General features: G+C 39.5%; 1 protein-coding gene across 1 annotated transcript in view; it reads right to left on the reverse strand.

Annotated features, from left to right (window-relative positions):
* Positions 1–27,022, reverse strand: part of LOC124711664 (protein PAT1 homolog 1) — a 121,712-nt gene that overhangs the window by 25,309 nt on the left and 69,381 nt on the right. Inside the window, exons 8-11 of the mRNA XM_047241855.1 lie at positions 21,714–22,010; positions 19,948–20,142; positions 14,224–14,355; positions 9,899–10,057 (exon numbers count right to left, since the gene is read on the reverse strand). Coding sequence (XP_047097811.1) covers positions 9,899–10,057; positions 14,224–14,355; positions 19,948–20,142; positions 21,714–22,010 — 783 coding nt within the window. The remainder of the gene's footprint in view (positions 1–9,898; positions 10,058–14,223; positions 14,356–19,947; positions 20,143–21,713; positions 22,011–27,022) is intronic.

Raw genomic sequence — 27,022 nt, forward strand, 5'->3', positions numbered from 1 at the left:
TCTATTCCATACGCTCACACCTTCATTAAAACTCTGTAGTGGAGCTCCGTGTCAAATGCTCTTTGGACATCTAGTAATATGGAATCTGCCTGTTGCCTTTAATCCATGGTTCACAGGATATTATGTGAGAAGGGGGCAAGCAGAATTTCGCACAAGTGATGCTTTCTAATACCGTGCTGATTCATGGACAGCAGCTTTTCCATCTCAAGGAATATGTTCAAGAATTCTGAAGCAAACCGAGGTTAAGGATATTGGCCCGTAATTTTGTGAGCCCATTCTTTTACACATATTATATACAGGAGTCACCTGTACTTTTTGCCAGTCACTTGGGACTTTGCATAGGACGAATGATTCATGATAAATTCAAGATAAGTAAGTGGCCAATGCTATAGATTACTCTTTGAAGAACCAGTCTGGGATTCCATCCGAATTTAGTGAGTTACTCGATTTCAACACTTCCAGTTGTTTCTCTGCACCAGGAATGATTATTACTATGTCCTCCATATGAAAGTCCATGCGATGGCCAAACGAAGGTTTGTTTGTATGATCCTCCTGCATGAATGATTTCTTAAATGTGAAATTTAAAACTTCTGTCTTCCATTTGCTATCTTCTACTGCCCCACCAGACTGCTCAACAAGTGAACGGATATAAGTTTTACACCTACTTGGCGATTTTTCACAAGGCCAGAATTTTCTTGGGTTTTTAGCAAGGTCTTTTGCTAACATGTGACAGTGGTAACTGTTGTATGCTTTGCACATCAATCTCTTTACCACTGCACGAATTTCTACTAACATTTGTCTGCGAATTTCGTTGTTAAACCACAGTGGGTGTTTCCCGTCTTTTGTCCACTAGCTCGGCACGTAAATCTCCAGAGTACAATGTACAGTCCATTTAAACTTTGCCCATAATTCCTCTGTTCCAGCATAATGGAACTAAATGATGTCAATGCATTATCTAAGTAGGATGTCAATAACTTCTTATCTGCTTTTTTCTCGCGGAAATACTCTCCTAGCCTTCTTGATTGATTTATCACCATTAAAAAGCACAACTGCTATGATGCTATCATGACCATTAATTCCTGTCTCTATTAAGATGCTATTGATAAGGTCAAGCCTGCTTTTAGTTACAAGGTCTAAAATATTTCCAATGCATGTGGGTGGCCTAACTAGTTGCTCAAGGCAGTTTTCCGAAAGTTTTTGAAAGTACTTCATAAGACTGACTGTCTCTACCTCTTCAATGAATCCACTGACATCCCAGTCTAACTCGATAGATCAAAGTTACCTCCAAATATTGCATGATCTGGATGTGACCATGCTGCTGAGTGTACAATTTCTTTGAACAATTCTAAAACTGTTGTGCAGAATTGGGTGGCAGGTAAAAACATCCATCAATTAATTTTGTTTTACCTCGACCTTTCAGGCCCGTTTCACACTGGATACTGGTGATGGTTGCCAGTGATGGTCACTGGTGACTGTGGTGAACACTTCTGGAACACTAGAGTCCGACAACGCAGGTATTGCCAACTGATCAGTTAGTGAAATGGACTCGTACAGGGGTAGCAACTAAATTTTGCTAGCCTTTTATGGTCCGAAAAATAAGGTATTAAATTTGAAAAAAGAATATATAACTTACCAATTTTGTTTTTCTCATCCATCCTCTTCTCACTGAAATCAGGCACAAACATCGTTATAATTTCTTGCCACGCATTCGTTTTCATCACTTTGTTGCTATAGTCTTCGCTTTTCATATCCCAAATAGCACGATGACTTTCTATTTCACTTACAAAATCTTCCGTGTTAACCAAATCTAAACTCATGGCTACAATGCATGCAGTGTAATGTAGAACGAATGTTTCGCGTCATTGTCTCAGAAATGACTGCCTGTCGGTTGGCAAATCTGCATCGCTGTGTCTGTGATTTGTGTTCCAGTGTGAACACTGCAATTCAAACTAATGCATGTCCAGTGGTGACTGCTGCAAACACAGTGACCTTGTCCCTCACATGTGGCAAGGGTGATTCACTGCTGGGTCACAGTGTCTCGGTGAGGCAGTGTAGCATCCCGGTGTGAATGCTCCAGTTCAGATGAATGTACCTCTGTCTGTGACCTTTGCTGGTGACCGTCACCAGTGTCCCAGTGTGAAACGGGTCTTATATGTGACCAGGTAATGACACTGCCATTCGAATTTGACGTCAACAGAGACAATATTTTTGTCAACTGCAATGAACACCCTCCCTCATATGGTGCCTAAATATATTTTCGATGTATGTTCTGCAAATTACTAAATATCTCACAATTATTTACCTCGGGTTTCAGCCAGCTCCTGGCTCCAAGAATAATTTGAGCATGAGAAATTTTGTTGAGGACAGCAACAGTACTTTGTTATGAATACATCGACAATTTACTGCTAAAATTTAGACAGTCGAAATGGCTTTACTCCGAATGTGGTCTGGATTTGTTATCTGCATGTCATCTGATGAGTGCTTATCAGAGTACCTCAAACTACTGCCTAGCTTGAAAACAAACCATGTTCACTTCACACGTACTCTGCTACCCGAGTAGCTGCTTCCTTTGTGTAGTGCACCCCTATCAATGTCACTTCTACAATTTCTGAATTTACACTTACAGTTAAAAAAAGGTGGGAGTAAACCTTCTAAACAGAAAAACACGCATGAAATTTTAGATATATACGACTCAGAATACACTATAAAATCAACTTGCTGCTCTGTAGATGTGCACCAAGGCCTGACATATCCTTAAGGACATAGGCATCGAAAGCAAATTTGTATGGGACTCCCTTTAAATTTTCAAAATGCAAACATTGACAAATGAGTTAACAGTAAGAAATTGCCAAATACATTGGCTAACATAATCATACGGAACGTGACAAACCATGTCTTCAATTTTTACTGGTACACATTAATTAGTATTTAAAAGAAATAACAGTGGAATTATGTCTGTTGTGCAACAACTGTCTACACATACTTGATATTGGCCTACACTTCATCACATGCAGCTACCACTCACAGACTGCTTCCAAAGATGTTGCAGAATTTTCCACATTTTGCACACACAGGTGCAAACTTATCATTCTCAAATTTGTAGCTCTGATAAATATGATATAAATATAATCAACTGCTTGACAGTATGGCCCAATCAGGGAGAGGAGATATGGTGTTGTGGGAATTCATCCAAGTAGAGTATGAGGTCCTGTAGGCACGGTTTGATAGGTTAGTGAGGAGAGAGAGAGGTGACAGAAGCATTGACAAATGGAAGTTAAATTGCTCAATGGTCAGCCAGGCAGAGAGTAATGGCGACAAAGCTAAGGCTGCAGAAGTGGTGTAAATTTGAACAATAATATAACAGTGGAAAGACCAGGATGAGTAACAACAATATGGAAAGGATAGACTGTTTGCTACTCATCACATGGTGGAGGCACTGAGTCGCAGAAAGGCACAATGAAAAAGGATGTTAGGAATATTTCAGATAAGTCCTTCTGAAGAAGCAGAAAACACACACAGATTCACACACACGACTATTGACTACTGACTACTGGAACCAAGGTCTGAATGTAACTGCATCTGATGTCAATAGCACTCTAGCTGGGAGGGGTAAGGAAGAGGAATGCAACAAAGAGGGAGAGGAACAGCAGGATAGTGGTAGAGAGAATGCCAGTGCTGCCTGCAGGATCATGTCGGGACACAGTGGGAATGGGATAGGCTGGCAGGGTGCAGCAACAGGTGTTTGTGCTATGGGTTAGGTTGGGGGACAGGAGTAAAGGGAGAAGAGAGAAGTCAAGAAGAAAGGACTATAAGGGTGCATTGGTGGCACGATAGAATGTGTAGTACTGGACTGGCGGCACGGAAGGGGAGATACAGGAATTTTCCTGAACCCTCCTGGCCTCAACCTTCAATAGTCTCTGTCCTCCACCTGCCTATCCCATTCCCTGCTCCTGCTCCAGCACAGCACATGCCTTCTATCCTTCCAACTCTACTGCATAATTTCTTCCTTTTCTCCCCTCTCTCAACCCCCCCCCCCCCCCCCCCCCCGAACAAACTACTACTCCTCAGCAAGGCCTCCCAACACTGCACCCAGACACCCTACCCTGTCACCAACATGTCCCTGCATGCTCGTGCAGGCAACACTGGCATCTTCCCGCACCCCTAACCTGCTAACACTAACTCCTCACCACAGCATTCCTATTCCTTACCCCCACTAGCCATTGCATTCAGATATTGGAGCCAGGAGACATAGGTCATATGTGTGCGACTCGTGGTGTGAATGTGTTGAGTTTCTTACTTCTGACTTTGTCCGAAACCTGACATATTTCTAGCATTCTCTTTCACTGTGCCTGTTTGTGACACAAAACCTTCTCTATGTGGTGAGCAGTAATATAGCCTTTCCATATCACTGTTGAACAATAATACACTCACGAAAAAAGTCACAACATCAAGAAGGCGTTGTGTGACAAACAAAAGCTGGTAGATGTGTTTCTACATCTGAAAGATGATGTCTCTCAAATTTTATGCCAGTCTAAAAAAGAGTGGCACTGGTAGTGGCACTATGAGGATGCATATCAGGTTTGCTTTAAATACACACAGTAACTGTCATGAGCATTAGTTAATCTTTGAGATTGGATGTGGTGCACTGATTTTAGTCAAAAATGCCTTAAAGGCAACAAAGATACTGTTATCAACATATCACTGACGTTGTGTAATAGGGCTATGAGAAGTTGGATGTTCCTTCTGAGATACTGCAGAAACACCTGATAGGAGAATGCATGGTATAAGAAGACTGGGCTCTGGATGTCCACTTGGCACTACCAAGAGGGAAAGCCATCATGTTTAGTGCACGGGTCTGGTGCAGCATACTGCAACTGCAGCAGCGATTTGAGCATCAGTTGGCACCACAGTGACACAATGAACTGTTACCAATCTAAGGACGTTTTTGAGCCAGACGCCACATAGTGTACATTCCACTGACCCCAAACTGCCACTATTTGCGACTTCTGCAGTGTTAAGCGAGAGCTCATTGGAAGGCAGGGTGGAGATCTCTTGTGTTTTCTGATGAAAGCTGGTTCTGTCTCATTGTCAGTGATAGCCGTATGTTGGTTAAGACGACACAAGTTGAGGGCCTGCAACCAACCTGTCTGCGTGCTAGACACACTGGATTTACACCTGGAATTATGGTCTGCAGTGAAATTTTGTATGACAGCAGGAGCACTCCCGTGGTTATCCCACAATCCCTGCCTGCAAATTTGTATGCTAATCTGGTGATTCAACATGTTTTGACAACATTCATGAACAGCATTCCATTGGGTGTTTTCCAACAGGAAAATTCTCACCCATATACCACTGCTGTAACACAACATGCTCTACAGAGCAAGAGTGCCAACATGTTGCATGGTCTGCTCAATCATCAGAGTGGTCTCCAATCAAGCCCATATGGGACATCAACGGATGACAGCTCTCTAGCATCATGCATCATTCACAAGCAGCATTAACCATCTGTATACTGACTGACGAAGTGCAACTGACATACCTCCATCCCAAAAATTGACATCCGCTTCCTGTACAACACAATGCATGCATATATGCATGCTTGCATTCAACATTCTGACAGTTACATCAGTTATTAATACACCAGAATTTCACACCTGCAATGGATTACCTTGCACTTACATTAACCTGTGATCATGCAATGTTAACCACTGAAGTATGTTGCCTAGACAAATGTATTTCTGAAATTTCATTACTCTACAGTAATTATTTTCTAGTGTTCTGATTTTTTTTTCTTTCAGTCTACATAAGGAATCAAAATGGCCAGTACTAAACTGAAATACCTACAACTGCCCTGATGATGTCATTTACTGTATGGCTCCAGTTTCGGTGCCTCAGTGCACCATCTTCAGAGCTAAGTTGATGCTGAGAGGGTTAAAACCATCTGTATACACAATGTATCAGTGGCCAACTTCTGTAAGTGGCTTTCGCAGGCTGAACTGCTGAAACTGTAGCCATACAATAAATGACATCATAAGGATGGTTGTGGGGTTTCACTTTATTACAGAAGTGAACGGCCGAAGCCTCCAAGACATCCAATCACAAGGCTGGACATACAAAAACAAAATGTTCAAGACTTAATCCCAGAAACTACTTCAATTTTGAATAAAAATCATCAGCAATGGTGACCAAAGACTTCCAGCATAAGGAAGCACCCTCATTCCAGCAATGGCCTTGTTAAAGAAGCCCAAGGAGCCAACAGAGGTTGGGGGTACCTCCTTGCCCTTGGGATAGGAAACCGACTGTAAAAGTGGAAGAAGCAGCAGTAATCAACAAGATGAGGCTGCAGAAGGAAATAGGAATACTGTGTCAAGCACATTATTTGTATCTACATGACATGTGACCTCTTACTAAAAAAGTATGATGATGATCTCTCCATTTGCAAAAGATTCTGGATTAATTCACCATTTATATCACCAAGAGGAGACTGTCAAGGGGAAGTGATAATGAGAAAAAGACTGAATAACCAACAATAATGAAATGTTCTACAAATCAGAATGGGGAATGTCAGAAGTTTGAACATGGTAGTGAAGCCATAAAACTTGAAAAGGGAAAAGCAAAGGGATCAGCAAAGTGATGTGACATGAAGTGGAAAGATAAGAATTTATGATCAGATGGACATGGGCTAATAACAGAAGCAGAAAACAGTATAACACTAGTATGAATTCTTATGAATAGGAAAGCAGGGGAGAGAGTTACCATGGAACATTCTGTGATAGGGTGGTGTTATCAGAATTGACATCAAACCAACTACAAAAGTTGAGATATATATGCTGATATCATGTCACAAGCAGAAGCTGTAGAGACAGAGAAAGTATATGAGGAAAGCAAATAAGTAATGCAATATGAAAAGGGAGATGATAATATAGTACTCAAGGGTGATGGTAATGCTGCAGTAGGATATGGCACCAGGAATGAGTGAGGAATTGTAAGAGGACAAAAAGGCCTGGAGACACAGGAAGATTGCAGCTTGATTATATTATGGTCAGATAAATTCCAAAATTAGATATTAGGTTGCAATGCATGCCCAGATTCAGATACAGACTTGGATCTCAATTTAACAGTGATGAAGAGCAGACTGACATTTAAAAGAATCATCCAGAAGAATCACTGTGGAATTAAGTGGGTTGCTGAAGTACTGAGGAAAGAAGAGGTGTGGTGAAGTTCTCTAAGGCTATAAGTACTAAGAGAACGAATATCAGAACAGATAGATCATTTGAAGAGGAACGGAATCTCTCAAAAGGGCAAACACATATGTTAGACAGGCAAACATTGGTACAAGGAAGGTAACTGCAAAGAAACTTTGGATAACAGAGAAAATACTTCAATTGACAGAAGAAAGAAATAAGTATAATAATGTTTGGGATAGCAAGTGCATGGAAGACAAAGTGAAATGGCTGCAAGAAATATGTGAAGAAATCAAAAAAGTAATTGTCATCAGAAGGACTGATTTAGCATACAGAAAAAGCAACAGTTGGTGAAATTAAAAGCAAACGTATCAATTATAATGTGCAATGGGAATTGCACTGTTAAATGCAAATGAGAGCAGACAGACGGAAAGAAAAAACTGAAGGTCTCTACCTTTGACAGTGTGAAATGTGAGTTGATATGGTAGACATGGGGGATCCATTAAATAATCTGACAATGTGTTAGAAAACTTGTGATCAAGTAAGGCAGAAATTTCTAAATTCATTAAGGGATGGCAACCAAACAATTACTTAAGTTGGTGTAAAGAATCTATGAACATTGAGACATACCATCAGACTTGGAAAAAATATCATCTACGCAATCCCAAAGATAACAAAAGCAAATAAGAGTGAAAATTACTGCACAATCAGCTTAACACCTCATGCATCGAAGTTGCTAACAAGAATAATATGAAGCAGAATGGAAAAGAAAACTGAGACCTGTTAGATTATCAGTTTGGCTTTCAAAAGGTGAAGGCAAGGCAATACAGTTGTAACATTTTACTTGATAATGGAAGCAAGAATTAAGAAAAAAAAAAGAACCAAGATAGATTTCCAGAATTTTTTGACATAGGCCTACATAAAGAATTCCAAGGTGTAAAATTGTACAAGATGTCAAAATAATGAGAGAAATAGGTATAAACTCTAGACAAGGCTGGTAATATACAATATGTACAATAACCCTGAGGTAACAATAAGAATGGAAGACAAATAACAAAGACATGGAGGCAGCCATTCACACCTATTGTTGAATCTATACATCAAAGAAGCAATGATGGAAGTAAAAGAAAGGTTTGGGAGTGGAGTTAAGATTCAAAGCAAAAGGATATCAACAAGATCTGATTATGACACTGCTATCCTCGGCAAAAGTGAAGAATTACAAGATCTTTGAATGAAATGAATAGCTGAATGAGAAGAGAAGATGGACTGGAAGTAAACTAGAAAGAAAAGAATTTAAGTGTTTGAGATATAGCGCTACAGAAGGACATTGAAAATTTTGTGGACTGATAAGGAATGAGATGGTGAATCAGTGAAAAAAGGAACACATAGGGAACACCGATAGGGACGAGGTACAGGATGATAGGATCTGCGATAAGACATCAGGGAATAACTTCCTTAGAACTAGAGGGAGCTGCAGAGGGTAAAAACTGTAGGGAAATAGAGAGATTGGAATATATTCAACTAATAACAGAGGATGTAGTATGCAAGTGCTACTATGACCTGAAGAGATCAGCACAAGAGAGGAATTCATGGCAAGCTCCACGAAACCAGTCTGAACACTGATGATTGAAAGTTGGACAGCTATGTCTTTGGGGGGTGGAATCATTAGATTCAGAAACCAGACCATTTTTTTTTTTTTTTTACTAAAATAACCACTCTATTATGTTTGTACTTTGGATACTACATGCACACAAAATTAGCCAAATTTGCAAATCTTCGTAAATTAATAAAAATTTATCAAACAGTGCTACAACAAAACATACAAGGGCTCAAATGGAATTGACTGGGGAATGGTTTCATTTGTTCTCTGTACCAGCATTATGCGAATTTACGCATATAGTTTCCAGAGGCCAATTACTACATTTAATTGTTTGGCACACAATTTAAACATCCTCATATAAACAAGGCAACAGGATGTAGTACACTGGAATAGTTTTCGAGAAATATAATTTTTTCCAAATTATTACGGCGCATTTTCATCATTGCAGTTTTATTATTTGCACAACTGCATAAAAACTGGCGGTGCCAGTGAAATCAGCAGGCAAAAACAGTACCACATTCATTCTCTATATTATTATTGTTATTATTATTATTATTATTATTATACCTCTTCTCTATTGTGCAATAACCAGGCATCATTTCATAAACTTATAATTACAGATTTTATACAGAGGTTTCAATCATACATTTACAATCAACATATCACTTCATTCGGTGCGTCTGTGCATGCATTGAATGATCCTTTTGCCATATTCTTAATTTAACTTACTTCAATCACTATTTATGTACTGACATGCAATGAGATAGTTCCATCGGCTCAGCATATTGAAGGTAGGTAGTACAGTGGAACTCGAGACATGGTGACTGATGAGCTGTGATAAGGCTGCCATATTCAAGTACAGAATATTCTACTGGAACAGTTAGCATTGAATTTATATAGATATTGGAGAACATTGATTAGGATCTGAGCATGAATGATTTACATGCATTTCAATCCAAGCTTAGATGGACTTTTATTTAATGAGGCATTCTCGAGTCATTGAGTGCAGATGGACTCATGCCAATATGATTAGATTGAGAACTGAATAAACAACATCATACGTAACTTTCTGTATGAAATAATAATTTGGAGAAAACAGTATCACTCAACGAACCCTGCCCTTCCGGACGCAGAGAATGCTTGCCAGACGATCACCCAGCAGGACTGCAGAGACTATTTTGCGCAGGAGTTCTTCTCTATTTTCTGTCACTGCTTCCCGTATTTCTGGTATGTCGCTCTTCAGATCTTCCACTTGAAGTATTAACATGTACAGCTAGGGAAAAAAAGACACACACATAACACACGAGTGTTTAACACTTTTTAAATTGAATGATTATCAAAAACAATAGAGCACTATTTAATATAATTGCATCATGCTTTGCTTCCTCCTTTAAACTTGGCAAATAATTTTATTTACCCCTACAATATCAAGCCCAACCTATTAGCAGACTTTCCACTCTATGGTTAATGGCTAGTACTGAAAAAGCAATTATTCTATACATTTCATTGGGGTAAAGCCAGATTCCATGATTATCTCTTTACATTCTGATATTACCGTTTCTTCTAAATTGTGTCCTTATCCCATTTCCTTTGTGTATGAGTTCTGGGGAGGGGAGAGAGTTTGAAACCACACTCTTGCAAGTTAGTTATTCACAGTACCATATTTGTAACTCAGAATTCTCTTCATTCAACAGAGTGTAACCTTTTAAGGAGATGGAATTTTCTCATGTTGCTGCGTTTGCCACCTGAGTGACCTAAGGATATGTAAATTTCTTTAAAATATCATTAAAGGATTTTTAGCCATTATCATTTTATAAGGTAACTACAAAAGTGTGTATTGTTTACGTTTCATGTTTATGCATGGGGATCAGAGCAACATGGCTGCATATACTTCGCTGTGAGAAGACTACAAGGACGCTGGTCAGAGTGAAACTGTTAGAAGACAGCCAGCGTCCAGTAGAAGATACCGCCATTTTGTCCGGAGTTACTGCATCAATTATTTCTCTAAGAAAAGTGAACTTAAATTCTCGTCATGGCGAATATTGTAAAATGTGATAAAACAGACCAGTGTGAACATGTTAAGGGATGAATATATTTACGGTGTCAAATTTTCTGAAAAAGGATATTATTTTGCACCTTTTATTCCTTGACTATTCAGATTGAAGTTGGTGATTTTAAAAACAAAGTGACTGAATTTTTGACTTCTATGAAAAAGACTCAGCTGATAAGATCTCCAGTAGTTACACTCTTTGACAAAGTAAGCAATGACAGAAGTAATTGATATTTATGAAGAAAAGTCACTTTAAAAGATATGGTCTTGAGATGCATAATGACTATTAATGCCAAAAGTGTTCATAGTGCTAATAATTCCTATAGTAATAACTTATAATTGGATAGGTAAAAAATCTACTCACCAAGTGATCTTTTAACTTTGAACAACTCGCTTTTCTGAAAACTGATGATAGTATTATGGAAAGGATACATTGCTACTCACCATACACAGGATTATGATGATGATGATGATGATGATGACCGGTTTGTGGGGCACTCAACTGCATGGTCATCAGTGCCCTGACACATTCCCAAACTATACCACACTAAACACAGTCCAATCTAGTCACTTTGATGAATGATGATGGACTGATGAGGACAACACAAACAGGGACTGGATAGTCCCTGGGCAGAGAAAATCCTCAACCTGGCCGGGAATCGAATCCAGAGGTAACCATACACAGGAGACACAGAGTTGCAGACAGGCACAACAAAAAGACTGCTACACATTTGAGCTTTTGGTCAAAAGGCAAACACACACACATTCACACAAGCATAACTCTACCTACCTATCTCTCTCTACCCCCCCCCCCCTCCCCCCGTCCTCTCTCTCTCTCTCTCTCTCTCTCTCTCTCTCTCTCTCTCTCTCTCTCTCTCACACACACACACACACACACACACACACAAATGGCCACCGTCTCTGACTGCTGAAGCTCGACTGCTTAGCAATCCTTTTGTTGTGTGTGTCTGTGACTCAACATCTCCAGTATATGGTGAACAGCAATCTATCCTTTTCATGATATTGTTATAAGAAAAGCTAGTTTTTCATGCATTCCAATGTTCATGACATCGTATCTCGTCATACAATAATATAATTTTGCAAGTACACCCACCGGTATAGGTGGATATATCTTTACAAAGCGTAGCGCATACAGTTATATGCTCTGTTCGTTGTAAGAATGAACCAGAGGTAAACAAACACAAATGCAATAATTGGTCAAAAGCCATAGCGCATGTCCCCCGCCACTCGCACACACTGGTGGTGTTATGCTCTTGGAAGTAGGTCCTACTTACATATTAGATACATTGTTACTAAGTTACATTCAATGAAACTGTAAGATATTCTAACATATTAACAGCCATTGATGTCTTTCTTAATCATGCTTTAGCTATGTCGTTTTTATTTAAAAAATCGTGTATAGTCACAGTCTCTGTACTGTAGTGCTCTGATTATCATCATGCTATTAATATGTAGTAAGAAAATGGCTGAGGTTGCTTCCTGTTCTGTAGTGAAACACGCATTTGGAACATGGTTAAATTTACGGAAGGGGGGTGGGGAAAAGACCGGCTTTGAAGTTTTCCAAGGGACCGTATTTAATACAGTTGATATATCAATATACACTGGATATATGGTGGAATCAGTTGCATAGTAGATTCATAACTTAGTGCATTTCATGGATCGCTGGTTCAAATATTGTTTTAGGTTTTTTTTTTTTTCATTCAATTTGAAATATCTACATGTCGTAATTGAAAATTCACCAAGATTTTTTATGAATAATGCATGTCTTCTTGTTTTTAATTACATACTGCATGCAAAATTCCTGGTTTAATTTCAAATATTAATTCTTAATTATCAATATTTTATGAAAGATTGTTAATAAAGGTTGCTTAAATTAAGAAAACCTAACAATTTAATTTTTAGGGAAAAAATGAAACACAAAATACTCTATACTCTGTACTCTTACACGAACCAGGGTGATCAGTGTCGTGGGAACAGGAAAAACAATCTTTTTTACAGTATCAAACACACCATACAAATGCTGCATGTTTACATTTCTCTCTGTACCATTACAATATGAACCCAACAGAACTGATCTGAAGTGAAGTTAAGGGATTTGGCCCAAGAAATAACAAGACTGTTAAGATGGCAGACATACCAGAAATAAAGCACACACTGTTTTCACACGTCACTGGTGAACGCTGGTGGAATATAGAATGGGAGTGCCAAGGAGCCTTCATGGATTCTGTTGTTGACCGACTTGTTACTTTCAGTATTCAACAGTACGGAGAAATCCCTGCAGTATGCTTTTGTATCACACAATCTCACTCAGAAAAATTACCCTGTGTTTAAGTTAGGAATTTTCATCACTCATCTGTAATTATAATGCTATCCTAGGTGAGAATGAGAGCATTTTATGCTTTCCATTTGGTCACCCAAGAAGTTTGTGGTAGTCTTGCCAAATATTGTTTCATTCTCTTTAAAACTTAAATAACATTTGAAGCTATATTGTTTCTTTGCTCGTTTGGCTGACCAGTGCTGTGCAGGTTTAATGCGCTGGTAAAGCTGTTATCCTGCATTATTGCTCAGTCTATATGCATGTAACACTGCATAAAACACATTCGTATGATCGTACTTGACTGTAGTCAATACAGCTTGGCTTCAGCTCCTCGTGACACGAAATCCAATGAGATTCAAGCAAACGTGGAAGAATACATGGCGTAATGTTTACAACAGGTTTATTCTTATGATGAACAGATTATAGTCATAAAAAAGTAATACATTAAAATATCATATCTGACACTGAAGTTTATCCATATGAACAGCAAAACTAGAGTAGGTGGTGAACTTTTTTTCCTCTGATTATCTTGTGGAAGGAGTAATTGAGGAAAAGTTTTGATAAGGTTTGAAATTATGTTATACCACCCTAACAGTCATTCTTCTCCATCTCACTGTCACCTGTACACTTCATAAAAGTATTGCAATTCATTGCAATGATCACACTTTGACATTCTGTGCCTGCCCATGGTTCTATTCTGCTTTTCCTACAAAAATGTACTTTAGAAATCTATTGTACTTAATTAGATGTCCAACTGGCATTAACCAGTGATCTTTTCCAATTATTACCTTTAGCTGGACCATCTGTACCTGGATAATTGGAAGTATGCTGCACTTCTGGAACCTACTTTAGAGTTTCCTAAACTTAAAATATCTATCTGCAAAACTAAGAATCTTGCCTCCTGAAGATAATTACTGGAGAGCCATACTGCTTCCAGAAAAATTAGACAAACATTGTGGATGTCAAGAAATCCACAATGTTTTTGTAACCCCTCTTCATCGAAATTTCCTAGACTACATTAGTTCATTTTCTACAGTTTACAGAAACTTACCCTTTCTATTTCCAAAAGAAGCTGCTTAGTTTTCCTCAAGTCCTTCTGCTGTGGTGGCAATACTGCATCACTGGTATCTGTGTTCATGATGTCCATATCAATTATCTTCCTTGGTGCAGTGACACTTCCAACCTGCAACAAACACCATGTTACCTTTATTTACTAAACATCAGCAACTGGCTTTTGTAACAAAGTAAGATCCAGTGACTACTTTAACAACCACATCAACCAACTGTTTTTAAAACCAGTGAAATCTTAATTACTACAAACTCACTAGTCTAATTTAGTTTTACATATACAGGTCAATTGATTTAAGGCCTAGCATATTCAGTTCAATTATGTTTGAATATTTATCATAGTGTAATGTCCATATATAATGAAATAACCACTATAAAATACCATTTACTATATTTATAAATTACAGAGCACAACAATCAGTCTAGTGCCTAGCCACTATCAATGCACTATTTTCTAATCTCGACGCATGTTAGTTCCCTGTTGTCCAGGCATCAGTCACAGTTCTTTTCGAATGGAAGGTAGCCTGATGATTTAGTATACTGTTATAAGAACTTCAAATTTTGTCAAAAACAGCTGTATTGCTGTGTGAAAATGCTAATAAAAATTGTATGCAAATTGGTTAATACAGACTGAAGATTGCACAGATAACAAACAAAAAGGGATAATCCAAAATTACCAGTAACTGCTATTTACAATACTTATACATTGCTTGCCTGACTGTGAAAATTTATTTACAAAATAGGACTTAAAACACACTGTATTTCATATGATTTGCTTTCTTCTGTTACTGTTTGTAGTTCACTTTCTCCCAATGGTGACTCATTTTTCAGAATCAAAATATCAGTACAGGTAATGAAATTTCTTCCTGCATAATTTAACAACAGATCCAAACATTTCAGTGCCTCAGTAAGTGTGATAACAGATGCGCTCTCTTCCTCTACTCGACACACGTTGTTCTCTGTGACTTTATCACTTACATGATCTTATCCTGATTCATGGGCATAATTGCTGAACTGCTAGCTGATGTTTCCGCCATTTATGTCTTCCCAACCAGAAGTTATTCATTGTAATTCGAACAAAATGCTTTAGGCTTAGTTTTTTATTTTCTTAAAAAGTCAGCGAGTGACACACAGATACTTAGCAAGATAATTAGGAAGCTGGATCATCTGCACCTGAATAATTGGAAGCATGCTACACTTCACAAAGCTAAAAATACAGTTTCCTGAACTTAAAATATGCCATTCTACCTCAAAATTTCATAGCTTTTGCGCATGAATTTTCCTTTTGATGCAGAAATCATTACAAGTATTATAGAGGAGGAGATAGTACACATATATTAAGAAATAAAGAATGGACAATGATTTGCAGATAAGTAAAAAGACAGTAAGAAAGGTAAAATGGTATGGGAAGGAAGACAGCCACATTGGTGCTGTACAACAATATTAGTTGTAGAGGAGAAGAAGGTAGAGACATGTTAAGGAATAAAGAATGGACAGTGAGTTGAAGATAATATGCAGGTCTCACAAGGGCCTTCGCAGATAGACACTACCTACCAAACCTAGTCTGAAAAGAGATCTCTGTGATATATCCTCACACACCCACAGTCATTTCACCACCCCCAAGAATCGGCCACAAAGGAGTGCCCACTTGTCACTCAGTATCACCCTGAACTGAAAGAACTGAACCAAATCCTTTGCCACAGCTTCGATGGTATATCATCGTGCCCTGAAATGAGGGACATCCTACCCAAGACCATTCCACCCCCTCCTGAAGTGGTATTACATCTCCTCCCATTCCACTTAAACAATACCCTCATCCACCCATATGCTACTCACACTCCCAAGCCCTTGCCACATGGTTCATAACCCTGTGGAATACCCATACACCCACGCAGTACTTCCCACTCCATTCCTGTCAAAACCTTACCCTACCAATCATCAACAGAGCCACTTGTGAAAGCAGCCATTTCATATACCAAGTCTACTGCAATCACTGCATAGTTTTTATACTGGTATGAAAACCAACCAGTAGTCCAACCCAATGAATGGCCACTGCCAAAATGTGGCCAAGAATAAAGTTGAATACACAGTGGCACAACATGGAGCTGAGCACAATCTCAATTCCAGTTGCTCCACTTAACACTGGATCCTTCCCTAGATCACCAGCTTTCCTGAATTATACAGATGGCAGTTATTCATGTAACACACACCCCTTTTCCATAACCCTCCTGACCTCAATTGCCATTAACTCACTGCCTCCACATCCTCTACCCAACAGTTTCCCCTCTGCTCTGCCGCATCACCCCCTTCAAATTAACATATCCACATCACCTTCATTGTGTGGCACTACCAACCAGCTCTTGCCCCTGGCCATCACACACTTAGCCTGTGCATTGCATGCCTAGTTCATGCACCTGCCTCTCTTCCCTCCTACATGCCTGCCTAGCCATCAAACCAGTTGCCTCCCTCCTAACCACTAGGTAGCCACCACCAACCCTCTTCCTACCTCCTATGTCTCTCCCTCGCTGCCCTGCACACTCCACCCCCTCACAATCCCTACCCCAGCCTAGTCCATGTGTTGAACTGCATTTCTGGTATTGTGTGTCCAGCCGGCACTATGTACAGACAAAAGCATGTGAATGTGAATTTTCTTTTTACTCTAACTTGATAAAGGATTTACTCCAAAAGTTAGCAAGTTTTCTTTCTCTTTTGTGTCTGCCGGCCAATGATTCAATGCCTCTGTTAATCAGTGTGTGATCTCCTTTACTCCTGAATGATACATATTTATGAAGATTGATTACTTCGCCAGAAAACACACTGGCTGACCAAAAAAGTGAAGTACGCAGAAGACATGGTCAGATGTCACTGTAACTTTGTACACATACACACCATCAGCAGGTACGTAAATGTTTACAGTTGCAATTCTCTGTGGCAGGTAGAATGTCCACCAGGGTGCAATTACGACATTCATGTTCAGAAGTGTTACATCTACCTCTACATCCATATTCTGCAAAGCATGTGAAGAGCATGGAAGATGGCATGTCCCAGTGTACCTGTTATTAGAGTTTCTTCCTGTTCAATTCACATATGGAGCGTGGAAAGAATGATTGCTTGAATGCCTCTGTGCATATAGTAATTATTCTTATCTTATCCTCAAGATCCCCATGTGAGCAATATGCAGGAAGTTTAGTATATTCCTAGAGTAATCATTTAAAGCCAGTTCTTGAAACTTTATTAACATAATTTCTCGGGATAGTTTATGCCTGTCTTCAAGAGTCTGCCATTTCGGTTCCTTCAGTATCTCTGTGACACTCTCCGAAGGATTAAACAAACCTGTGACCATTCGTGCTGCCTTTCTCTGTATACGTTCAATATCCACCGTTAGTCATATCTGGTACGGGTCCCACACACTTGAACAATATTCTAGGATGGGTCGTACGAGGGATTTGTAAGCAATCTCTTTTGTAAACTGATTGCTTCCCAGTTTTCTACCAATAAACTGAAGTCTACCACCCGCTTTACCCATGACTGAACTTATGAGATCATTCAATTTCATATCCCTAAAAAGTGTTACACCCAGGTATTTGTATGAACTGGCTGATTCCAACAGTGACTCATTGATATTATAGTCACAGGATACTATGTTTTTTCATTTTGTGGAGTGCAAAATTTTTCATTTCTGAACATTTAGAGCAAGTTGCCAATCTTCGCACCATGTTGAAATCTTATCAAGATCTGGCTGAATATTTATGCAGCTGGTCTCGAATCGCACTTCATTAGATACCCTACCAGGTATAGTAGGGTAAAAACGGGTGTGAACAGCATCGGATGCTGAGTGATCAATGTGATGCACATGGAGGTGCTGCATACTCATGTATGCAGCTCTTTCTTACTTTTATTCCACTGGTTTGGGAAGCACACCGCTTTTCAATTTCTGCTCTCTTGCTGTCTCCAAAGAGTACTTTTTCCTAACCTTAACTCCAAAGCAATCGTTTTGGTTGCTACCCCAGAATCCAGTTGTGTTACAGCCCACAGTGTCTGGTCCATAGTCGCTACAAAGTTCTTTCATTTATTACCCCTTTCAGGAACACTAATTAAAACACAAACCACACAAAACAATTATTTAACAATGCACTTTCTTTGGATGTCTGAAGAAACAAAGAACACAGGGTTACCAACAGAACTGCTCTCCATGTGTGTTCATTGTTGTTTTTGAGTGCTGGAAGAGGGCTTCACTAGTATCATTTGTTGAAGAGTGGTTCTGGTAATTAATTCGGTATTAATAATACAATATGTACCTAATAACTATGACTCCAAAATGTGCTAGGAGCACACAACACACACAAAACATTTTGAAAGGTCACACAGCACTGTAGCTGGCACCCACTTGCTAATGCCTTGGAAAAATACAGTACATACAATAAATTAATCCTTTCTTATCAAAGATGATTATTATTATGATATTAATTAAGTAGGCTGGATACTAAAAAGGCCGGATAGTCAAGAGACTACTGTAGTGGCCACCCTGCAATACTGTGTGTCATCCCATACCACTGGCTAAAGACTAGCAACAGCCAAACTAGGAAATTATCACCCCACACACAGGCTGCCATTAACACAACAAAAAAGACTGGATTTGGAGTGCTGCCATGACCAGAAAGCAAGGAGTGCTAATAAATGGCACTGAATTGTGATCGGTAGTGAATTGTTATTCTGCACTACCCTGGATGACCATGGTCCCCTTCTCCCAATGTTCCAGAGAGGCAAATTGGTGGAGAGGCAAATTGGTGGTACTTCTGGAGTCACGGTGCGGGGGGCAATCCAGTATCACATCATGGTTGGCAGTGATAAGGAAACACTGTCGGCACAATGGTACATCACAGACTTCATGGGTCCTCATGTATTACCTCTTACGTTTCCAAGAAGATAGTGCTACTTCATACGTATCTTGTGTCTCTACGAACTGTCTGTGTGATTGACTTACCCCCCATGGCCACAAGATTCCCAGGTATGTCCATGACAGAACACATGTGGCACCAGCTCTGACATCATCCCAGCACCAGGACCCAGGATATTAAGGACCAGTTAAACAGTTTTAGGCCAGCTTGCCGTAGGAGAGGATACAATGGCTTTATGACTCCCCTCCCAACAGTATCAGTGCATGCACCCAGGCCAGAGTGGGTGCAATGTCATACCCATAAGTGTGCTTAAACTGCCAAGTTATTTGTGAATATGACTTGATTCTGTACTCACTGAAATAACATTACATACCCTCTAAATCCATGAAGCTTCAATCTGTTTCCTTCTCCCATTATGGGTCATTTTCCCACAAAGGGTATAAAAGTGTGGTTTGGGGAGAGGGACAAACAGGGTAGAAGAGGATTACGAAAGAATATGTCAGTATGAAATACGTGGTTGTGGGAGGTGGCAGGGCTGAATGCAGGTAATCAAATGTAGAATACCGATTACTATGAGAAATGCAGAAAAATAGTTGAAGAAAGGCAGAAAAGATAGGGGCAGGTTTCAACTGGTGAGCTATGGTGGTGTAGAAAAATAAGATACGGAGTTTGAGGGTGATGTGAGGCAGGTGGGAAGAACAGGAATGTTGTGGGATCAGGAATGTGGATGGAGGCTTGGGCATGTTCCACTTCTAGATGGAAACACAACACAACTGACACTTTGTATTACACTTGCAGAGTGCCCCAACCTGAAGTTTGCCAAGTGAGTTCTCAAACTGAGCAGGAGTGTAGACCCGGGGCTGTTGGAGTGAGGACTGGCCTCCTTCCGACCGCTGACTATCCCTGCGCTCCCTTTGCCGCTGCAGCTGCTGGTGGTGTTGTTGAGCAGCAATAAGGACACTGCCATCTTTCTGCTCATTTTTCAGTTGGCGAGACATAAATACCTGGAAGCAATTAAATATTGCACATTTATTCTTTTACTTGCAATTTTGTCTTCTCTCTATAGTGAATAAGGTTTTCTGAACAAATGTATCACTACCCCTAAAATTTAAACACTGAATTACTCACACAATAAACATAGATAAGGGTATAGCATCACTGACAGAATGCTTTTGAATTTTGTATGTATTAAAATGGTTTGGAATATAGCACCACCATAAAAAAAAACCATTAATAGCTTGTAAAAACATTGCTTTCTAACAATGCCGTAATTAATTAGTTCATTAGTTTCATCACCATCTGTTTCAAGGTGAGAAAGTTTTCAGTTATTCTGTCATGTGTTTCTCTGTAAATGACATGACTTTTTTCATTTGTGTGTCAAACAGACAGGCAATTGTGAGATAGAAATATCAACATAATATAACCAAATAAGCCTTTAAATTTATTACAAAATTTTTTAGTTCTAAGCAAAATCGTTTTTGAACCAGCCTTATATATCAGTACCGTTCCCCCCAAAAGTGCTCCAGATGCTTTTTGCCTTCCACATGAGTAAAAATAAGACATTAGTTTTCAAACCAACCATCTATTATAAAACTAACTTTTATTTTGAGCCTCTTCAGTATTTTGGACACATGCAGCATATTGCTCACTATTTGTTTCTCTTAATAGTCATGAACAACACCCACATATGAAAATTCTGATCCTTACATCAGCAAAGCAAAAAATGAAAAACTTATGCACATCACCACCGATTCTATAGAACAATAAATGAAGATATTACTCTAAACACATCACTTATTTTTTAAACAAATAATTGTTGCTATTTCAGTGATTTTTGGCCTCTCCTTTTTTAACCATTAGCTGAAGGTGCCAATAAATATGAAAGGAAATCCATCTTGCTACATCAAAACAATTTTAAGCATAAAGGAGAACTTTCAGACGTATCACAAGTAAAGCAGTACATCAGAAGAAAGTGGGAACTATCAGAATCTCTTTCTGCATGCCAGATTTACAGTTAGAGAAGCATTATGACAATTGTGTTTTTTGAAAATAATTTCCTCTTTATTTATTTTGACAGTAATTAAATATATTTCTCAATATAGAGAATTGTTTAATTGGATAGATAAAAATCTACTCACCAAGCCGTGGCAGAACACACACATAAAATACGGTTGTAATTGGCAAGCTTTCCCAGACAGTGGCTCCTTCTTCAGGCAGCAGGGTTGAAGGGGAGTTGACGGGGAAGGAAGAGAGGTGAAGGAAAAGGACTGGTGAGGTCTAGGAAAAGGGGTCGATTTCGGAAAAGTCAACCAGAACCGTGGGTCAGAGGAGACTGGCTCCAAAAGCTTGCCAGTTACAACCATCTTTTATATGTGTCTTCTGCTGCGGCTTGGTAATTCAATTTTTTATCAACCTAATTAAATAATTTTGTCAATAACTGACTGTTTTTGTTTCAATATATAGAAAAGTACTTGTTTTCAAGAAGGGAAGGAAAACCTGCAAGCTGCTCTCCATAATAGATTGTAACTAATCAACATGCTCTTATTTTTGTGCCGTCTCATTATGAATTACTCACAGTATAATAATAATCATCTATGTGTGGCGTGTTAGTGTTAAGCTGTAGCATTTGAATGCCAAGCAACCACTGCCGTTCACGGTGGCTCATGAGACCAGCATATTCATCCACCACACCATTCTGCTGCTGATGATTGTAATGCTGTCTGTGGTTGACAGCCTTCCCCACTGCCCGCAACCTCTGCTGCTGTAACTGTTGCTGTTGGATATGGAGTGGGTGGTGATGCATTGGGTGGTGTGGGTGATTCTGTTGCTGTAAGTGTTGATTCTGTTGCTGCTGCCACATATGGTCCCCCATCTGCAAGACATTACCATTCACACTACTAGTACACAAAGAGCCTAAATGATCTATATACATACATCAGATGTGCAGATAAGTACTTACGTTCAGGAGCCATAATATCAAACAAATGGCAGAAACATGTAAAAATAGATGATAGCACACTTATCTTTCGGAACCAAATGTTCCCTCTTAATGGAGGAAACAGGAATCGATTGAGGAAGGTCAGATGGGGGGGCAAGGGGGGGGGGGAGGAAGGGGGGAGGGGGGGAGGGGGAGGGGGGAGGGGGGGAGAGAGAGAGAGAGAGAGAGAGAGAGAGAGAGAGAGAGAGAGAGAGAGAGAGAGAGAGAGAGAGAGAGAGAGAGGAAGGCTCGTTAGGGGGGGGGCAAGGGGGGGGGAAGAGGAAGGAGGGAGAGGAGAGTGAGGGAGAGGGAGGGGAGAGGGAGAGGGAGAGGGAGAGGGAGAGGGAGAGGGAGAGGGAGAGGGAGAGGGAGAGGGAGAGAGAGAGAGAGAGAGAGAGAGAGAGAGGATGGCTGGTTAGATTAAACAAAACTTAGGCTAATAAGTGTCCTCCTCATATGGCAACAAAAGAATTCCACATCCAAACTTGAGTATGAGGGGTACACCTATAAATTCTTTTAAATAGTGACACCATTTTCTGCAAAATATTCTGAAGGTAGGTTAGCACGAATAGGACCATTATGAGACGACCAGTGAGGGAAGGCTAGAAGAAGACCATCACACAGTGGACCAGCTCTATTAATGTGAGCATGTAACAGAGACAGTGTATCACTTTAAGGAATAGCTGAATAAGCTGAAATTAATTGTAAAACACAACAAAAACTGGAAAGGTGAAAAAATTTTCGTCAGATGTTTAACATTTTGTAGACTAGCTATTAGGAAACAGGCCATCAATGCTGTTATTGAAAGTGTTAGTGGCACATATGTTGGGTTGGGTTGTTTTGGGGGAGAGACTAAACTGCGAGGTCATCGGTCTCATCGGTTTAGGGAAGGATGGGGAAGGAAGTCTGCTGTGCCCTTTCAAAGGAACCATCCCGGCATTTGCCAGGAGCGATTTAGGGAAATCATGGAAAACCTAAATCAGGATGGCCGGACATGGAATTGAACCACCGTCCTCCCGAATGTGAGTTCAGTGTGCTAACCACTGCGCCACCTCGCTTGGTGGCACATATGTAACTGCAAGAGTAATACGTACTAAAAAAGGATAAAGTTTCATGTTTTGTTTTTCATTTATGTCAGTTCTCTGGTAGAGTACAAATTTTTAAAATAATAATAACAGAATACATAACCATCCTATCATGAAAAAAGTGTGAAGTGAGTAATTGAGCAATTTTTTTCTTTTTGAGCTTCTGAAATATCTTGACCACTCAACAAAAGTGACATCTTTGTAGCAGAACTACTGCAAACTGTGAAACCTAATAAGTACACTCTTGAAATCACATCAGTTTGATAACATTGGTTCAGCCATTTGCGACAGAAGTTGTTACTTTCACTAATGTTTCTTTTGAAATGATTCTAGACACTGATAACAGAATGCAGCACCAGTCAGTGGACAGGTAGTGAGAGGTCCGAACATTGTTTCGTGCAAAATTAACCCAGTTTTCTAGTGCCAGGTGGCTCACGCAGCTTTTTAACATAAAGCTGTATGAAAAACAGATATTAGACACGTTATCAAGAGAAGCACTATCAAAACTGAATACAATTCACACATATTGGCAATTCTTTGGTTACAGTGCACAAACTGTATCATTTATACAAAACAATGAGTTTATAGACTCTTGACACCAGTCATAGCCTACGTAAATAAAATTAGATAATATAATAATTTTATCCTGCAACTATTCCATTGGTCGGTGTTTGCATACAAAAGCAACAATATGGGATTGTAGGCCCACTTGTTTATAAGCCACACCAGGCATTCCACAAACGCTCTTCAACAAACTTGAGAAAATGACGGTGAAACTACATCAAACAAACATGAACCTTAAGTACAACAAAATCTGTTCATCCAACAATGTAATTCCTGATTATATTAAAATTAAGTACTCACCAAAACTGTATTCATAACACACCGCAACCCCAACTGAGTAACGCTGACATACATAAGTTAATGGTTTTGTGTTTGTTCATTCACAGAGTTTTAGTTAACATGAAGTATGCTAAGAAGAACGGCAATAAAAAAACACAGAAAATAAGCTGGAAACAACGGCATCAATTGTAAAATCATGCTGTGACATACAGTAAATAAGGTATTATGAAATTATTCACAGAAGTAATGTTTGGAACAAAATACAATAATGTTTTACCCTGTTTTACAAGTATGCTATTTCTATATGTTTTAGAATCAAATATCCCTCAGATGATGGTGATATTTGTCGCTGAACCTAGTTTGGGGGAATAAATAAATAAATAAATAAATAAATAAATAAATAAATAACAAAAGTTCTTGCATCAAGGTAGACGCACAATCCCATATTGTGGTTACTGGATAAATGTAGTTGGTAGATTTTAAAAAATCTATTCAGAAAGTGGTGGCAGGAGAAAACACATAAAACAGAGTTGAAATTTGCAAGCTTTCAGAGCCAGTGGCTCCTTATTCTGGCAGAAGGATTGAAGGGGAAGTAAGAAGGGTGAAGGAAACGAACTTGTGAGCTTTAGGACAGGGGAGAGTTTGGAAAAGTCTCCCAGAACCCCAGGAGAGGACACACGTACCTGACAAGTTGAAAAGGGAAGACTGATTGTTGGGGACCACACTAGTCAAGGTTTGAAACCCCAAGAACTTAAATGTGGAAGATAGGGTAATAAGCAAGACAGAGATTACTGACTAAACATTGTGCATGTATTAATAAGAGTGGAAAGTTAAGCGCATTGTAACTGGTAGAGTTGGTTGGGGAAGGGGTATAGATCATAAAATAAAAGATACAGAAAACTAAAAGGGAGTGAAGAAAGGAATGGTTACTGAGAAGAAACACTGAGACTGAAGAAATTAATGTAAATCAAGGCCACATGAGTGGCTATTAGAACCAAGGATATGTTGTAACACCAGTTCCCACTGGCGGAGTTCCAAGAAACTGGTGTCTGAGGAAAGACTCTATGGCATGTGTGGTAAAACAGGCACCGAGGTCACGGTTGAAAAGTTGCAGAGCATGCTCTGCAAAAGGATATTGTGTGTTGCCAATACACACCCTTGTCTATTCTCACTCATAACTAATAACTTGGTGGTAGTCCTGCCAATGTAAAAGGCCAAACAGTGTTTACAGAACAGCTGGTATGTGATGTGTCATTTGAGAGGTGGCTCTCCCTTTGATAGTATATGTTTTGCCAGTTACATGGCTGGTATAGGTGGTGGTAGGAGGGTGCATAGGGCAAATCTTACAATGTTGACAGTCACCGAGGTGGCAATAGTATGAACCATCGGGTAGGAGAACAGGCACATAGGAGCAGAGGGTTTGACAAGGATATTGCGGAGATTTGGAGGGTGACAAAAAGCTATTCTAGCTGTGGTAGGCAAAATGTGGGACAAAATGTACCTCATTTCAGGGCACGATTTTAGGAAGTCATAGCTTTGTCGAAGTAGCTGATTAATAAATTCAAGGCCTGTATAATATTGAGTGACAAGAGGTGTACTCCTAAGTTCTCTTTTGTATGGATCAGCAGTACTAGGATTGGATTAATGGACTGGAAGATCTGCCTTTGAACTAAACTAGTGGAGTAATTACAGCCAGTGAAGGCTGAGATGAGAATGGTGGTGTACTGCTGTAACACATCAGCATCTGAACAAACATGTTTGGCTCGGATGCCGAGGCTGTATGGGAAGGAATGTTTGACACGGAAAGGATGGCAACTGTCAATATGTATGTACTGGGGTTTGTTAGTGAGTTTAATACGAATGGAAGCACGTAGCTGACCCTTGATGAGGATGAGGTCAATATCAAACAGCTGGTATGTGATGTGTCATTTGAGAGGTGGCTCTCCCTTTGATAGTCTCTAACTGTGGGAAACAGAAGTTCTCGCACATATCAAGATATGTGCTTCCTGTAACAGTGTTCTTGGCAAAGAAAAATGGACCATACACCTTTTCCTGTGAAACTACACAAAACATATTAGGTATAGGACCAAGTGAAATTTAATTGCTATAATGTATTTAGAGATTCCAAGACAATGAGTCCATTTGACAAAGATGTCATCAATGTATCTAGACCAAAACAGGGGCTGAAGCCTTACTGATACCAGGGAGGCTCCCTCCAAGTGACCAGTTTCTCAGAACTCTGCAGGTGGGAACTGTGTTCCAAAATGTGCTCGGTTCCCGCCACCAACCTGGTCTTAATTTCTTTTTTCAATAACTATTCCTTTCTCCACTCCCTTTTAGTTTTATGTATCTTTTATTTTCTGACCTACTGACCTATCCCCCCCCCCCCCCCCCCCCCCACACACACACACAAAAATACACATGCCTCTATCACTTACAATACACTTAGCTTCCCACTCTTATTAACACATAACAATGTTTAATCAGCAATCTCTGTCTTGCATCTTACCCTGTCTTCCACCTTTAACCTCCTAGGTTCTCAAACCCCAGCCAGTACAGTCCCCAACAATCAGTCTTTCCTTCTCATCCTGTCTGGTAAGTCTCGCCTGACCTGGGGTTCTGAGCAACTTTTCCAAACACTCCCCATGTCCTAAACCTCACTAGTCCTCTTCCTTCATGCCTTTTCCTTCCCCTTCAACAATTCTGCCACAAGCAGCCACTGACTCCGAAAGCTGACAAATTTCCACTCCTTTTTATGTGTGTCTTCTCTGCTGCCGCTTGGTGAGTAGGTTTTTTTTTATCTACGCAATTACATTACATATTTTAAAAAAATAATTATTTTCACTGATGTAAGTAAATACTAGTGTCCTTAAGCAAGTGTTTGCTGTTATTTACACAGGCACCTACAAATGTGCAGTTAATAATAAAAAGTTGTTTGTAAATAATGTTAACATCTATTACATTTGTTATCGCACACAA

The sequence above is a fragment of the Schistocerca piceifrons genome, chromosome 8, assembly GCF_021461385.2.
Source record: "Schistocerca piceifrons isolate TAMUIC-IGC-003096 chromosome 8, iqSchPice1.1, whole genome shotgun sequence".
NCBI lineage: Eukaryota > Metazoa > Arthropoda > Insecta > Orthoptera > Acrididae > Schistocerca > Schistocerca piceifrons.